This window comes from Thermobia domestica, chromosome 13 (assembly GCF_964235325.1).
Source record: "Thermobia domestica chromosome 13, izTheDome1.hap1.1, whole genome shotgun sequence".
NCBI lineage: Eukaryota > Metazoa > Arthropoda > Insecta > Zygentoma > Lepismatidae > Thermobia > Thermobia domestica.
Window position 1 is genome coordinate 25,209,084 of NC_137466.1, and position 16,347 is coordinate 25,225,430.

The 16,347-nt window shown below is 35.6% G+C and overlaps 1 protein-coding gene across 4 annotated transcripts in view; it reads right to left on the bottom strand.

Annotated features, from left to right (window-relative positions):
• Positions 1-450: 450 nt before the first annotated feature.
• Positions 451-16,347, bottom strand: part of LOC145668052 (uncharacterized) — a 77,717-nt gene continuing 61,820 nt past the window's right edge. For all 4 annotated transcript variants that reach the window (XM_081735534.1, XM_081735535.1, XM_081735536.1 and 1 more), the window contains exon 3: positions 451-10,669. In XM_081735534.1, the coding sequence (XP_081591660.1) occupies positions 9,658-10,669 (1,012 nt within the window). In that variant the 3' untranslated portion in view covers positions 451-9,657. The remainder of the gene's footprint in view (positions 10,670-16,347) is intronic.

The window sequence follows — 16,347 nt, forward strand, 5'->3', positions numbered from 1 at the left end:
GCCAATACACATAGCCTGGTTTGTGAAATATCAGGATGGATTGTAACATTTCTAGCCCGTTTTATCCTCCGACATAAAACATTGCTGAACATCTAGGGCCAGTTTTATTAAAGTAGCAAATCCGGTCATCGCTGACGTGAGTGAGTGCTATACTGCACGAAGAATAGTCCATTAGACTTCTGGAAACGATTCGCACGAATTGCATGCCTCAATTCCGATACGAATACAACCTATAATACAGACCGAAGGTGATCACACTCCATACTAACCAAGCAAGCTATATTTTCTTCATGTATCTCCACTATTTTGATAACTAACATCTTCCCTTCAATTTTAGTACAATTTTACTTAACGCAGAAAGACTATAATTTTCTCCAACTTACGAATTTTCCTTAACGAAGCACTGTTATAAATACTGGTTATTAGTATTTATCAAGGCAAATTACGATGTAGTTCAGAATGATTTATTTTTCCCTTGTAAGAAACAGATAAAATAAGTCACTTTAATCATTATTATTGGTTAGGTCGCTTCATTCTTCTTCTGAGAAGAAAGTCACATTTTTAATTTTTTTCAAATACGGAAATACTTAGTAGTGTTCGCTTACTCAAATTACATAGTGGAATAGAAAGTTTAAAAAACAACTAGATTAGGTATAATCTTAATAATGGCACTTCCAGCAAAGTTAATATGAAATGCTTTGGTGAAACAAGCAATATCTAGATATATCACTGGCACATTTTTAAGTTTTTGTTTTCTTCCTCTTTTGCTGTACTTCCAACTTTCAAACTGATATCCAACAAATAAAATCTAGTTTTCAGTACGCAAGAAATCTGAAAAATATGGCAAGGTCAAAAACTGACATGTAAGAAGAAATACAACCACCTTTGTCTTCTTTATCATTTTGGTGACTAATATGTGGACCATAAATTGGAAAAGTCTTGGTACAAATGATACTAAACAGTAATAATTTAAAACTTACTTGAAAATATTGCATACATATATAATATAGTATATAATACATACACATACACATGCAGAGAGAGAACTATATTCTATTAATCAGTCATAAAATAAAATATACAGCGAAAACGAAAAAGTTATTCCTGAAAGGACAGAAAGCCTAATTTGCCTGCCTGACAGACTCAAAAATGACAGACATTATTATCAAGTATACACTTGAGGGAAAACAATGAATAACTTTCGCTATTGCTTTATTAGACAAGGAAGAAAAAAGTAGGAAGGAATATTACAGAAGAAAGCAGCAACTTAAGCAGCATATGTAGAGGAGGCATGAAGGCATGGGCGTCTCTTGCATGTAAAATTTGGGGGGGGGGGCATCAAAGGAAATGATCTAACTGTTAGTGAGTATCTAAATAAATTAAATTAAAATAAAATATTGAATATTTCGTATTTCAAAATATTGGGGGGGGGGATGCGTCCCCCCGCCACAGACGCCCATGCATGAAGGCGTGATAGTGTTCATACGTTGATTTCAGAGACTTTAGCGTAGGAATATAAAATTCACACGACTAGTTGGTCAGTAAAGATGGGAAATAGGAACAACTCGTGAAAAGAAACTAATAAATTAAAAAGACAATAATAACAGAAATGAGTAAACCATAAATTACGTAAAGCACTAAGAATAATAAATATGTAAATAACAAGATAAAGCAAAAATCAAAATTGCAATAAAATATTATAATTGTATGTAAAATATTAAATATAAAATATTATAGGTTTTCTTTCAGGCTTTTATGGCAACACTGTCACTTCTACTTTGGCAATGTGTCAATACATATACACTATGTGATCAAAAGTATCCGGACACCTGGCTGAAAATGACTTACAAGTTCGTGGTGCCGTCCATCGGTACTGCTGGAATTCAATATGGTGTTGACCCACCCTTAGCCTATGACAGCTTCCACTCTCGATTTTCAATCAGGTGCTGGAACGTTTCTTGGGGAATGGCAGCAAATTCTTCACGGAGTGCTGAACTAAGGAGAGGTATTGATGTAGGTCGGTGAGGCCTGGCACGAAGTCAGCGTTCCAAAACATCCTAAAGGTGTTCTATAGGATACAAGTCAGGACTCTGTGCAGGCCAGTCCATTACAGGGATGTTATGGTCGTGTAACCACTCCGCCACAGGCCGTGCAGTATGAACAGGTGCTCGATCGTGTTGAAAGATACAATCACCACGGAAAGTAAGAAGGTGCTTATAACATCAATCTAGGCCTGCGCTGTGAGAGTGCCACGCAAAACAAGGGGTGCAAGCCCCCTCCAAGAAAAACAACCACACCATAACACAACCACCTCCGAATTTTACAGTTGGCACTACACACGCTGACAGATGACGTTCACCGGGCACTTGCCATACCCACACCCTGCCATCGGATCGCCACATTGTGTACCATGACTCGTTACTCCACACAACGTTTTTCCACTGTTGAATCGTCCAATGTTTACGCTCCTTACACCAAGCGAGGCATTGTTTGGCATTTACCTGCGTGATGTGTAGCTTATGAGCAGCCGCTCGACCATGAAATCCAAGTTTTCTCATCTCACGCATAAGTGTCATAATACTTGGAGTGGATCCTGATGCAGTTTGGAATTCTTGTATGATAGTCTGGATAGATGTCTGCCTATTATACTTTACGACCCTCTTCAACTGTCGGCAATCTCTGTCAGTCAACAGACGAGGTCGGCCTGTACGCTTTTGTGCTGTACGTGTCCCTTCACGTTTCCACTTCACTATCACATCAGATACAGTGGACCTAGGGATGTTTAGGAGTATGGAAATCTCGCGTACAGACTTCTGACACAAGTGACAACCAATCACCTGACCACGTTCGAAGTCCGTGAGTTCCGCGGAGCGCCCCATTCTGCTTTCTTACAATGTCTAATGACTACAAAGGTCGCTGATAGTGAATACCTGGCAGTAGGTGGCAGCACAATGCACCTAATATGATAAACTATGTTTTTGGGGGTGTCCAGATCACATAGTGTATATATACACAATACATCAAACTTGAAACCTGCTTTGATGTACAGATACGTGAGATAGAAGACCATCTCCACTGCTCCACCCTCTTCTACACATTCTCTCACATTCATCCGCTACACGTACGCCTACAAGACTGGCACAACAAGTGAACAAATGACTAACATTTTGAACCAAACTGTGAAATGTTTTACATTGGAAATACCTACCTCGGGGCTGGTTTAAAACTGAACGGTATTTATCAAAGTAAATGAGTTCAGTCTCCACTTGTCCTAATGAAATACACAAATAAATAAGTTTCACACACAATCAATGATAAAATAAACATTCCATTAAAACATATTTTTACAATACATAAAATACTACTTCAAGAGATTCGATCTTGGCATAAAGTTTGTTCAAACGTTTATTGGTAATATGTGCAAACTTAAGAAACGATTAACTAATAAATATATGTACTCACACGACACACAGATCATTTCAATTTCAGTCAGTTACTTTTTGTATCTTTACCTTCTTAATTCATCCATTAAAACAGTCATATACAATACAATTACTCAAAATATGTTGATATTTTAACATTCAAACACTATTACAGATAATCAATATTTGATGAAGGAGAGTACGAAACGGACAAAAGGCTGTGTAAAGTAAGTTCAGTTACTTCTAACTGAAATTCATAATCACAATAACAATAATTTTCAGGTTCAATAACTAGAATAATACTTATAAACCATTCTTAATTCTGCACAATAATAATTATTAATTTAGATCATTCCATTATGATTTATATTGAAACATTTTTTTAACATCTACAGACATGATTTAAAAAATAAGGAAACATTGCTTAACTGATTGAATTATTTAAAAATGTGTAAATTTTTTAACTTTAAAAATAAAGAGAAAAGAGAGAGAGAGAGAGAGAGAGAGAGAGAGAGAAAGAGAGAGAGAGAGAGAAAAAAAATTCATTAGCTCATTGCACTTAATACTTACTCACAAAAGTGGTCAGGCACGAATGTTCATGGATAAAAATCTTGATTATTTTATATTGGTTTGTACTACGATCAGCACTTACTAGTTCAAACTAAGGCCTCACTGTTTATTGACATATTGCTCATTAATTGAAATATTACGTTCTATCAAAACAAAAAGAAACAACTCACTATTATTATTACTGTTATTTCTGAGCATTTCCTTCTAGTTAATTTACATATTAGAATTTAATACTATTTTCTTGTTGGAGAACCACTTAAATTACCAAATTACAGACATCCGTATAGATTGAGTCAACAGAGATGAGAACGCTTCCAAATCAATAGTAATAGTATTGAATTGATTTGTAGATTCAAATAATATCAAAACAAAGTGCTTTTTCACGTGCTTTCATATTCACAAGGTAAGTGCACAAACATGAAACAATACCCTTATCAGATTGAAACAAACGAACAAAATTAGTTTCTCCCAAAGTTTAAGTATAATTCACGCACTTATTTAAATCCCTTTTTTCTTATAAGGTACATATGCTACAATATTTCCTTAAGACGTTTTGGATGGGAATGATTGTGTATTATTATTTCTCTTTTTTAAAATATCTTGCTTTAAATGTGCCTTACTTGAATTAGTATATTCCTATGCAAGAAAATACTTACTTTAGCCTTCATTTTAATCTTCAAGCTTCTTTGCAAATGCAACTCTATGGGCTCAAACGGACAGACCATAAATGCTAAGGCACAGAAATGGTCGTGGGGGAAAAAACGGGAGAACTCAAACCACAGGACACGATGCTGTCCACCACTACACATGTCGTGGGATTCGAACAAGGCGCCTTCGAACTACAAGAAAGAGCTGCACTACTCAAGCTCTGTAAGAAATCACAAAGAGATGATAGAAAACCATACGATAGTTATTGAAATGGACTTGCATATATTGATGTTCACACGAAGGATACGGAGTAGCCACTTAAAGGGATGTTATCCTGTTATCCTTTAACATGAAAAATAATTTGTTCTAGTAAATGATAACCTTACAAAAAGGGAGGTTTATATTTACATAAAATAATAATCACAGACTATCTTCTGTATCTTATTTCTACTGAAACTTTCGTTTGCTATGCGTAATTTATTTCCAATCTTCTACCTTTCTATCATCTCTTCTAAACACTTTATCTAATTTTCTTGCTGCTAATATTTCATTAAATTCTTCGTTGTTTTCTTCCAGCACTTCTTTCCTATATATATATTGTATCAAGAATATTGTGCTTGAAAATATTTCTTTCACCATGTCAGTAATCTCTTTCATTTCTAATTATATTTATGTTTCTACCCTTACATACAATTATTTATCTTTCACAATTATTTCTAGTCTCTTTTTCAATAATTTTCGTTGTAGCTAAACTCTTCCGCTTAATAATAATAATGTGCGACTTATCAAACTAATCTTTTTAGCTTCTTCTGTGATTTTTTCCACTTATTTGTTCCGCAGGTGTTATTATTTCCCACTTATCCTAAGACATTATTTCCCATTTTCTCTCAATTATAATCAATCGTTTCATGATCTTATATTTTCTCTATCTTTTAGTTACTTATTATAACTTGTATATATATCCTGATGTTTTTATTTTCACTTTTTTCTTTTATGAATTGGGTTTTTATTTTTATTTTTAGTTTCTCTCTCAAATTTATTTTTAGCTAGATAGTGATTTGTGTCACAATGAGGGCCTCCGCACCTTTGGGTGTCAATAATAGATGTCGATGTCTCTACTAGGACACTGTCTATTTGTCTGGATTACTGTTTAAAGGTTTCCAAATCCCTGCATGAAACTACTGATATGAGAAGCATAGACTTACTATTATCATGCTATTTGTGGCTGTAAATTGGCTAGCATTAAACTACTCTATTACTAAAATATTCAAATGAAGTCATAAAAACTAAAAAAGTTGTAAATGTCTGAATTTAAATAATGCCCGTGTGAAGAAGTAGGTTAAGTTTGTAGTGTGTGTAAAACATCTTTTTCAGTCACTGGCTTTTTACAGCAAAATGTCCTTTACTTTGAAAACCAGCTCGTAAATATTGAGATGATATCACAAGATATATGATAACAAAAATCAATGAACATATAAGGAAAATCAAATGAAAATCCACTATTTACATTAATACTTAACTCACTCCTCAAGGAAGAAATCTTAGCTTCTGGGACAACTAGTAGCTACTACAGACACGATTCTTTTTGGCACTGAAAAACTGTATCTTATTTCACTAGATTGTCAATTATCTTACACATGTTCAAAGGGATGTACGTGTTAAGTTTCTGCAGTCTTGCTTTCTGACAAACTTAGCTAGAAGCACAGGGAATTGATTAAACAGTAAGTTAACAGCGGGGAGGGCGCTCTCATAAATTAATTAAATGTCGTGGAGGCAATTTAATGATCGTATAAAAAAAAGATACCGAACTATGATTGGCACTTGGAAGTAAGTCCTAATTGGGAAAATCAGGTTATGGTTTGTACTAAGTGTCCAATACTTGTGTTACAGCAAAACAATCTTCTCTCTCTCTCTCTCTTTTTTTTTATTTTTTTTTTATTTTTTATCCTTCATACTTACATTCACATGATCTTGTTAAACGCGTTTGATTTTTGATGTGGCTTTGTGTAATAACTTTTATTAGTTTATATTATTATTTATTGTCTATGTCGTAATGCCTAGGGACGGAATTAGGAAGAATACTCATTGATACGGAAGTTGGAATACAAAAACATACTATTCGAGTAAATCACATTACTACAGAATCTTGTGTGCGCGCAAGTAACTGGAGAAAAGATTTAAGAACCAAAAGTTTGAACGTTCATCCTTTCGTGGCTCAAAAACATCTGTGGTGATACTGTACTTTTAATAATATATTAGGCGTTACGGACACAGAACAATGTCGAAAAGAAATATGCACGTCATGAATAAATACCTTCATTTTAATTGAGTTACATAAGAACCACGATAAAACTTCCGTACTGCATGGCTCACAAACATAGTTTGCATACAAACCAAAAGGAAAAGAGAAAATACTAATGGTTACCTCTTTCCTTTTCCAAATGTGACACTAACAAATTCTGATACAGTAACGAATTATAATCGTTGACCATTCGTTCGTATTTTCTTAATTTTATTTCATGTTTATATAACATAAACGACACGTAAGTTTTTTTTTTTTTTATCTATGTATGGATATCATTTGATTCTATTTCCTCTGTCACAATAAGAAAATTAATTACATCATTATGACGTATACGTAGTGAGAGACAGTACAGCGTTAACTAGGGTTTGTCTGTTTTGCTGAAATATAACTTGGTATTTTAACATATTCGCTTGAGTAAGAAAATGTAGTCAAATATTATTATTACTATTTAATAGTACGCATAGGTCAACAACTTGTCTTCTATTAAAGTTTCACTTTGGCTATTTCATTTTTTTCATAATGATTAATAAAAGGCTAGATTCCGCACCCGGTCCACGCGAACCGACAGCATGCGTATTAGCACTTGGCCACATGAGGAACAACCTTCCACCACTAATGAAGATAAAGGTTTTTACGAATGAAACAACATGAACGCTAAGAATATAAACCAGTTTTTACCTTTATCCTCAAGCTCCTAACCATGCTAACGAATGATGTCAATTGGACTCGGAAAATTCGGTGAAACTTTATTATTGGACTTCGTAACAAGATTGATAGCAAACATTTTTATTTATTATTATTTTTAATGTTTAAACCATAAAAATTCTGATCTCTGTTGTGATTTTTCTGAAATACGAGCTTCCTCTAAAATTAAATAGAAGATTCCTCTTAAAATGCTGTTGTTAATATAACACATTGAGTATTTTCAACAATTTAGTCTAAAAATAAATTCCTAACACTATGTATTCTTGAAGAAGTTTTCCTTGAGCACAAAAAACCGCGCGCAAGTCACATGGACATTTGGAGTATATGCAGACCATCACAATTCCCTTTCAACTTAAAGGGGCAACACAAAAATTAATTATAACTTCTGGTGGGATTTGTGATTTAATCATTTACATTTTTCCAAAGAGCAAAAAAAAAAAAAAAAAAAAAAAAAAAAAAAAAAAAAAAAAAAAAAAAAAAAACGGACGGAAAACAAAGAAATAAATAAAACTGCATCACCGGCCGAAAAATATCATAATTCTCACGTTTGCTATTGTTTGAACTGCTTAATAATCCACAGCTCTTTCTAACGAGATTACAATGAAGCACTAAATAAATATTCACTACGTACAACTTAAGCTTTGTTAACTAACAGAAAAGGAAGTAAATTCTTACGACTAGAATTTGGTAGTGATCATAAGGCTATCAATGACCTCATGGCTCGAGCGTCCGGCTTCGAACCTTCCTGGGAGTAAGTCTTAAATGAAAACCCGAATAGTGTTTCGGATCTCACTTCAATAGCACGTCCTGTCTTTCGTAACTCGCTGTTTCCCATCACATAGTTTATTATAATTACTTAACTTTGAAAGATAATTTTCACTGGATGATCAGTAAACTCAAAAAGTACTTAGTCTTCTCCAAAATACAGATTTCAAAGATCACATTAAATATCGAATTTTTACTCAGTAGCTGTTTTTATTTACTACGACAGTGTGCTGACAACTTTCTGTGAAAATTGCACGTTTAATTTGATATTTTTTGAACCATCTAATAATTTCAAGGAGCAAACTGAGAACCTTTTTACTATATTGATGAGCAGTTTACATTATAATGTATGCCATCAATTACGTCACTAGATGAGAGATATACATGAAAAGGTGGGAAACAGTGATTATGGCAGAAAAATTAATATATAATTGATAAAGTATTTCACGAACAGGCTCTACATTTATGGCACAAAACGCATACTGTACTGCGTATAAATTATCGAACTACACCAGAAAAGTCTACCATAACAACATGACACTTTTAACTTATAGACCTCGATTAATTTTAGATTTTCTTTTTTCATGTTATAAAATTTCCTGACAACTAGATAGCAACAGATATGACATCTTAACAACTGTTTCAAATTGATTAATCGCATTACAAATTACTTCCTTTATCAAAATTTATTGAATTAGCATATATCAAATGAAAGATGCAATAGTCGCCTTTTTGAAGATTACCACTACCCAACCACCGAGATTTAGGTTTTACAAGCACTGTTTACGAGGAAATGGTGGCGAAACTGCAAGAGTTTTGCATGAAGTTAGTTACCTCTATATCCTCGGAGAAAACACAATGTGAGTTTGATCGCCGATATGGAATGAAATCTACGGGAGATCAGACAACCCATCTCGGCATAGGAAATTGCAGGAAACAGTATGCACCTTCAAGAAAGTGAACGTAGAATGGAAGAGGTTTCAACGTAGGCTACGGAAGTCAATCCGCTACACCAGTCGGGAACTGGATATTCCGAATAAAGTCTTTGGCGTCCTTTAAGATGTCAAACGTTTAGGGTAGGCTGCAACTATAGCATGCTCCCACAGCAGGGAAGAAGTTACAGGAAGTTTTTCCCTCGCGAAGGAGGCTATGAAAGACGAAGTTTGGAACACGCTGTGCTGGACGCGTACCTACAGTGTACATGAAAAGAAATTATAATAAGCTATCCTAACACCAAAGTATTTACTTAACACTAACAGCCTTAATTTCAATGCCACATATTCTAAAATGCTTCTTCAGTTTTCCCTTAAATCTAAAGCCCTCGCAACATACTGGACATTTGTATAGTTTACCGTTAGCGTGAAGCTTTGAATGATTCTGAAGATATGACTTCTTACCATACATTTTACCGCAAACCGAACACCTGTGATAATTATGTTGTCTTACATGCATTCTGAAATTCAGTTCTAAACAAAAAACCTTTTCACAAATTGGACATATAAGTTCCTGAACACTACGCTGTTCTGAATGGGCATGAAACAAGTCTGAATTAAAAAACTTCTTTCCACAAATATTACATTCGTATGACTTTTCGAGCGTCTTGAAAGTGATTTTTGCTTTCATGTGTTTTTTCGAATGTCTGATGTACAATTTCCGACTGTACAAAGTCTGTTTACATATGGAACATACATAAACCTTTTTGTCACCATGAGCTCTGATGTGTTTAATGAAATTAGATTCGTACGTAAACGCTGTTTCACAAATAGAACATTGAAATGGTTTAGTTTCCTCATGCTCTTCTAAATGGGCTTCAAGACTATTCTTGAAGGGAAACGTTTTGTTACATGTTGAACAACAAAAGACTGACTGTTTCACTAATGTTGATTTCTTTGAAGCAATTTGCTCACTTCTAACTTTTAAGGGGATTCTTTTCGAGGGTCTAATTTTATGCGCACGTAAATGTTTTCCAAATTGAGCTCTTTCACAAAATCCAATGTTACATTCTCTACAATTATACATCATGGCATTCTGGTGAAATTCTAAATGCAAATCCAAAAGAGGTTTTGATGAAAACACTTTTTTGCAATCACTACAGCTGTATGTTTTAGAGTCAGGCGAGTCTTTCACCTTCACTGCAACTGTCGACGTACATCCTTTTACAGTTTTTTTAGGTTGTATATGAACCCCAGGTTTGGAAGACACTTCCGAAGTTTCTTCTGGTAGCTCAGTCTCTATAAGATCACTCAGAAAGTTCCTGAAATCAACAATTAAAAATGTAACATTATAATAATTAGCAATACATAATGCATATATGATACACGTACATGTAAACACTAACAAATTAAAATCTGAAGCTTTCTAACTGTTAATTAATGGTTCACAAACACAGGGAAAGAAAGAAAGAAAAAAACAGAATATACCAGAAAAGTATCGACCATTTATTTACGAGATAGTTCTGATTGTAAGCTTGGAAAATGTGACGAAAGAATGAATTCTGAATAAAACAATAATTCCGAAGTGGAAAGAAAACTCTAAGAAGCGCACAACCCGTACAAATTATGGGTTGGTATATAAGAAGGAGCAGATCGAGCAGTTTAGGTGTGGAAAAATTGACGAAATTAACGCTTTTCAAATATGTGTGATCTCAGTCATGGTTTCAGAAACTTTTTCTCGGTAGAAAATATTCTGAAATCATTCCTGCATGGCAATACTGTTGATATAATGCCAGTAATAATACAGAATAGATATCCCTATGTTTCACTCTCGTGTCAAATTTCTCGTAAGCTACGCGGCCTTGTTGAGGGTCATTAATATGTGTGATTAGCTTCATACTCACGGTCTGATTAACCACTTAATCATGCGGTAGTCAAACCCTTATTATGAAGCTAGTTACAAGTAAGAACAATTCTGATTAGGACCAAGAATGTTTATTCCGACTAATATCTGATGGCTATACTCTGAACGCACATTCCTAGTCTCAACGTGTTTTTGCCCTTCACTGGAGGTGTATGAATAATCAAAAGTGATAAGTCAATAGCCAAGTGAAGCTTTTATTAAATAAGGAAACGACAACTGAAATTAATATATTTGTAACTTTGTAGAAATCTGCTATGTCTCATATCGTACACTGAAATGGTACTGAAATTAAATGTGCAAAAATATTGTAAGAAGATGAATATGGCAATGGTCCTTGAAATACTGCTACAACAGAAGAAAACATCAATGAAGTGCAAGACATAGTGATGCAACTTCGACAAATGTCCATCTGGATTATAGCAGAGGAGAAAGGCTTTTGATGCCATAATATGAAGGTTGATAGACTGAAATCCGTCGCGGTCATAACTACAGAGAGTGTGATGAAACAAATGTTTAATTTTGTAGTGGTATATCATGACATACATTGTTGGTCATGTATAGTAGAAAAAATCATATTTTTGATCGTTGGAAGAATAACCATTGAAAGGTGGGTCCCGCAACCACAAGCCCAAACAAAATCGACGTGCTGATACACATTTACGCTGAAGGACGTTTCGTCGGATGAAGAACGTACGCGGTAGATCAGTCTGCATTCAGCCGTCGTATAGTGAAAGTTGTCTGATCACTAGTTCCACTTTTGTAGCGCCTCAAAATGTGTGCTGCAATATAAAACCCCGCCAAGTGCGAGGTGGGAGCTATTATACGTTTTGTTACGGCAAAACAATATTCGGCAGCAGCTATTCATCGGGAACTTTGTGCCGTGTATGGAAAAAATAAAATTAAACCTTTGAGTTTTACGTTCCACGCTTATGCCGGTTAGCCTAAAGGAGACGGTGATGATGAGTAATGAATGAAATGGTGGAATGAAGAAAGTGGGAGGAAACGGGGAGAACCCTGAGGAAACCCACACACCACGGTGTTTGTCCACCACAAAGTTTACATGGCGGGGGCTGGGATCGAACCCTGGACCCGAAGCACCAGAGGTGAACGCTCTACCACTGAGCCACCGCGGCCCCTATGCCATGTATGGAGCAAGTGTGATGAGTGAAGGAGTTGTTCGTGAACGGGTTCGTTCATTTAAAAGTGGACAAACATTCATGACGAAGAGAGGAGTGGCAGGCCATCAGTGGTCACTGATGAACATGTTCAGAGAATTGATGGGAAAGTTCTTGAAAATCAACGTTTTTACAGTCTCGGAGCCTTCCGATAAATTTCCACAAATTTCCAGGACTTTTGTATGATCTCAGCGCTTTGGTGATGAGGAGGAACTGAAAAATGCGGTCACAGGCTGGCTCAAGGCACAGGCGGGAGATTTTTATGATGATGGAATTTCTAAGTTAGTGCAGATATGTGATAAGTGCTTGAATATTTATGGAAACCATGTTGCAGAATAGAGCAAAGTAGTAATTCAGATGTATATAATACATTTTTCTTATTTCCTTTGGTGTTTCTTTATTAACCAATCGGAGCTTACTTTCCGAACGGCTCTCGTATATGGCAAAACATATGTGTCGAAAACAATTTCTCAAAGGCAACATATGTTTTGGGAACAATGGGCGAGAACAAGTGATTATTCGCGTTCTGGTTAAGCCAATGTTGTTGCAATTGAGGGTTAGCTGTACAAAGGCGTCTGAAGCTAAATATTAGATATACAGTGTCACCATTTTGAACCAAGCTGCAAATCTGCCAGTATGCAATCGTTTGAACGGCAACCTTCCCAATTTTACATGGACGGCATTTTAAACAGGTAACACAATTGAACAAACATTGAACGTGTATGGTGATGTCTTCTGAATCACAATCCTGTGATACGCTCATTATGGACGCCTTTAAATTGTATACAAAGGATAGTTACATATGATTAGTACTTTTGCAGACGTCTGCAAACAGGCTTCAGTTATCACAACACATATATATCGGGTAGTCTAAAAAGTACTGGGACTTTTGCGTACGAGATGCTGTTAAGAATCCCAAATCTGACGATATGAGTTACAATGAGTTAACCTAACGTAATTCAACAGCCAGCTGACTACTAGACCTAATAGGTGTGCACAAAGTGTTGTAATTCTTATAGTCATACGTAAGGTATTTCACAAACTACTACGTTTTACAATTCTATTTCGACAAAGGTGCAAATGCTGCGCAGGCCACTGAAGAAAGTTGTACTGTTTATTGGCAAGACATGTTACTAAAAGCAACAGCGAAAACATACTTCAGTCACTTTCCTTTTGGAAATCTCGATGTCCCAGATGCTCCTCGCGGTAAGCAACTAATCACAACACAAGTGGATGATATTCTGGCAAAAACCAAGAAAGACAGCATGTAAACAGTCGCCAGTGACTTAAACATCCATACAGTCATTGGTATAGTCATATATTTTATGAACTTGTGTAAAATTGATGACAATAAAGACGTGTCCTTCGACATATTACGTCTGGAAATAAAGCGGCTAAATGAGTTTTTGGATGCAATAATAATTGTTTTTATCGGAAATCCGATATAAAACTTATAAATTGCTATGCAAATTTAAACGTGTTACACTTAATCATCATATTATTCTAGAAGGCACGTTGGTATAGCTCTCACCTCTGGCGTAAGGGATTAAGGCTCAATCCCAGGTAATATGAGTTTATGTCCAACATCATCATGTTTGAGAATTTCCCGTTTTCTCCTATATTTTCATTCCATCATCATTCACTATCCGTCTCTTTTAGCTTACAGGGCAAAACCGTGGGATATACAGATTTCGTTTTATTTTTTTCGTATTTATTCTATATATATTCCATGTATATTTAGCGTTTTCTAATTCTTTTCTTTTTAAAACTTGTGAAAGAAAAATTCCAGCTTTGTTAAGAACCTATTCCACGTCAACTTCTCGTATTTTAACAGCTTCTTATAGTGAACGTCCTTTGGCACGAGACCCTGGTTCGACTCCTCATGAGAGCTTATGATTCGGATCCCACGTTAAGCTGTAGACCCGTCTCATTTAGCCTCGCTGCTGAAAGGGACGCTAAACTCAAATCTAAATTTTAAAAAAATCTCGTAATTTAACATTACGCAAAATTTAGAAGTGGCAAAGAAAAAAATGGAAATCATGACCACAGGGTGCGAATACCAAAGTTCGTTCTTTGTTAGAGCAGGAGAAAAAATGATGAAAAAAAAAGAAAAGAAAAAGGGAGAGAGTGCTACCGATGACAAGTGGATCAAATAAGCTTTACTCTCTGGATAGGGAACGGCATACATGTTACTCGAGAAGCAAACAGAATGAATGAATTATCTCTTTGCGACAGGACTAAAATAGCAGGCCTAAATAGTTGTCACAGTTGGAGGGAATAAATGATTCCTCCTTGGTCGCAATGGTGACCATAATTAGCATTTTTTTAAAATTGTTAGTTGTATAGGAGGGTGCCTTGTGTTGTGAAGTTAAATTTGTGAAGTTAAATTTCCTGACATGTATTAAGCAGGGTTTTTTTTAAAAAATTATTTATTTTTTTAAGTCCTGATTCACACACTATCCAATCTCGTACTTTTGCAAAATATTTTATCTTTTACATGCAGCCTCCATCCCCACTGCAGTCCAATTCTCACCTTAGAAACAAATTTTATCATAAACTATTTCTGTATTTCTTCATTATAATTCAAAATACAACAAAATTACATGAACAAACGTATTATTTAGGTCGTTCCATATTGATTGAGACTGTATCCGGTATGAGAACATTTGTGTCACGAAGTATTTGACAAAGATGGTCTTGAGACTACGAGCCGGGCATATTTCACATTTCTACTCACGGATAGCGCCACATGGCATGAATTTGTGTGTTGTAGCGTTGGTGTGCTTGTGGATAAGTGAGGTTCACTGTAAGAAAACAACACGAAAAGTGACAATCCCGGTCAAAAATGGACCCCGTGGTCATGTTTGAAGGTGTGTTGGCAGAGTCAACTCATCAGCACCACATCATGCAACTATGTTCCGTGGGTAGCTGCTTTTACCACTAGGGCAAAGAAACTGGTCCCGGAAGGCCCCTTGAATCGAAAACCCCAGCGAAGATTAGAAATTGAGTGATAGACGTGACTGTGGATGATTTACAGAATGTGATAGGTTTGAAGAGGGCAACAATCTATCGCATTGTGACACAGGATCTGAATACGGAGAAAGCGTGTGCGCGTTTAGCGCCGCATACACTAACCGCATAACAGAAGCGTGTGCATGTGAAACGTTAAAAAGATCTAGTAGCCTTACATGATGAAAATTTAGAAGAAATTTTTGCTCGTTTGGTGACAAAGGATGAGTTCTTTTACAGTTGTTTGTCGTCTCTGGGTGTGAATGACAACCTACTATACTCAACAGAGATTTTAGGCAGATTGAAGTTTCACGTGGAACTTACAGGTCTGGGATTATTCGTTTCGTACGCCGAGCTATCAGAAGAAATAAGAATTTTTTTCTGTAAGCCACAAGCTTGTGAGTGGGATCTAGTATACGTCAGGCCAGAAAGACTTAAATAAAGGTAGTCTACCTTAGATGAGTACATAACTGTCTTCGACTGAGTAATGATCAAAGCCTGTAAAGTAATTTATCGGAAAGAGAAGCTGGAATCAGGCTTTCCTGAGAGAATACGACAAAGCTAAAGTACTGAGTTCGAACTAAGGACAGGTAAGTTGCTGTAGGAATATTTTCTTCTAAGAACTTCTAGATGCTGAATGACGCTTCTTTGGACAAATGATTTTAAGTTTTGAAGTTACGAAGTAAAAGGACTTCTTTCTGGTTTTAGAATCAGCATTCTTCGATCCCACAAGCATTTTTTCAAAAATTATCATTGTACAAATAAACTATTTGATTAATACGAGTAGACATTACATCCTATGTAACCCTAGAGGAAACGGTTGGTTGCATTTTATTTCAGTTACAGCTGCAGAAGAGATGGTGAAAGACAAAAGGTAAGGCAAGAGTGAAGG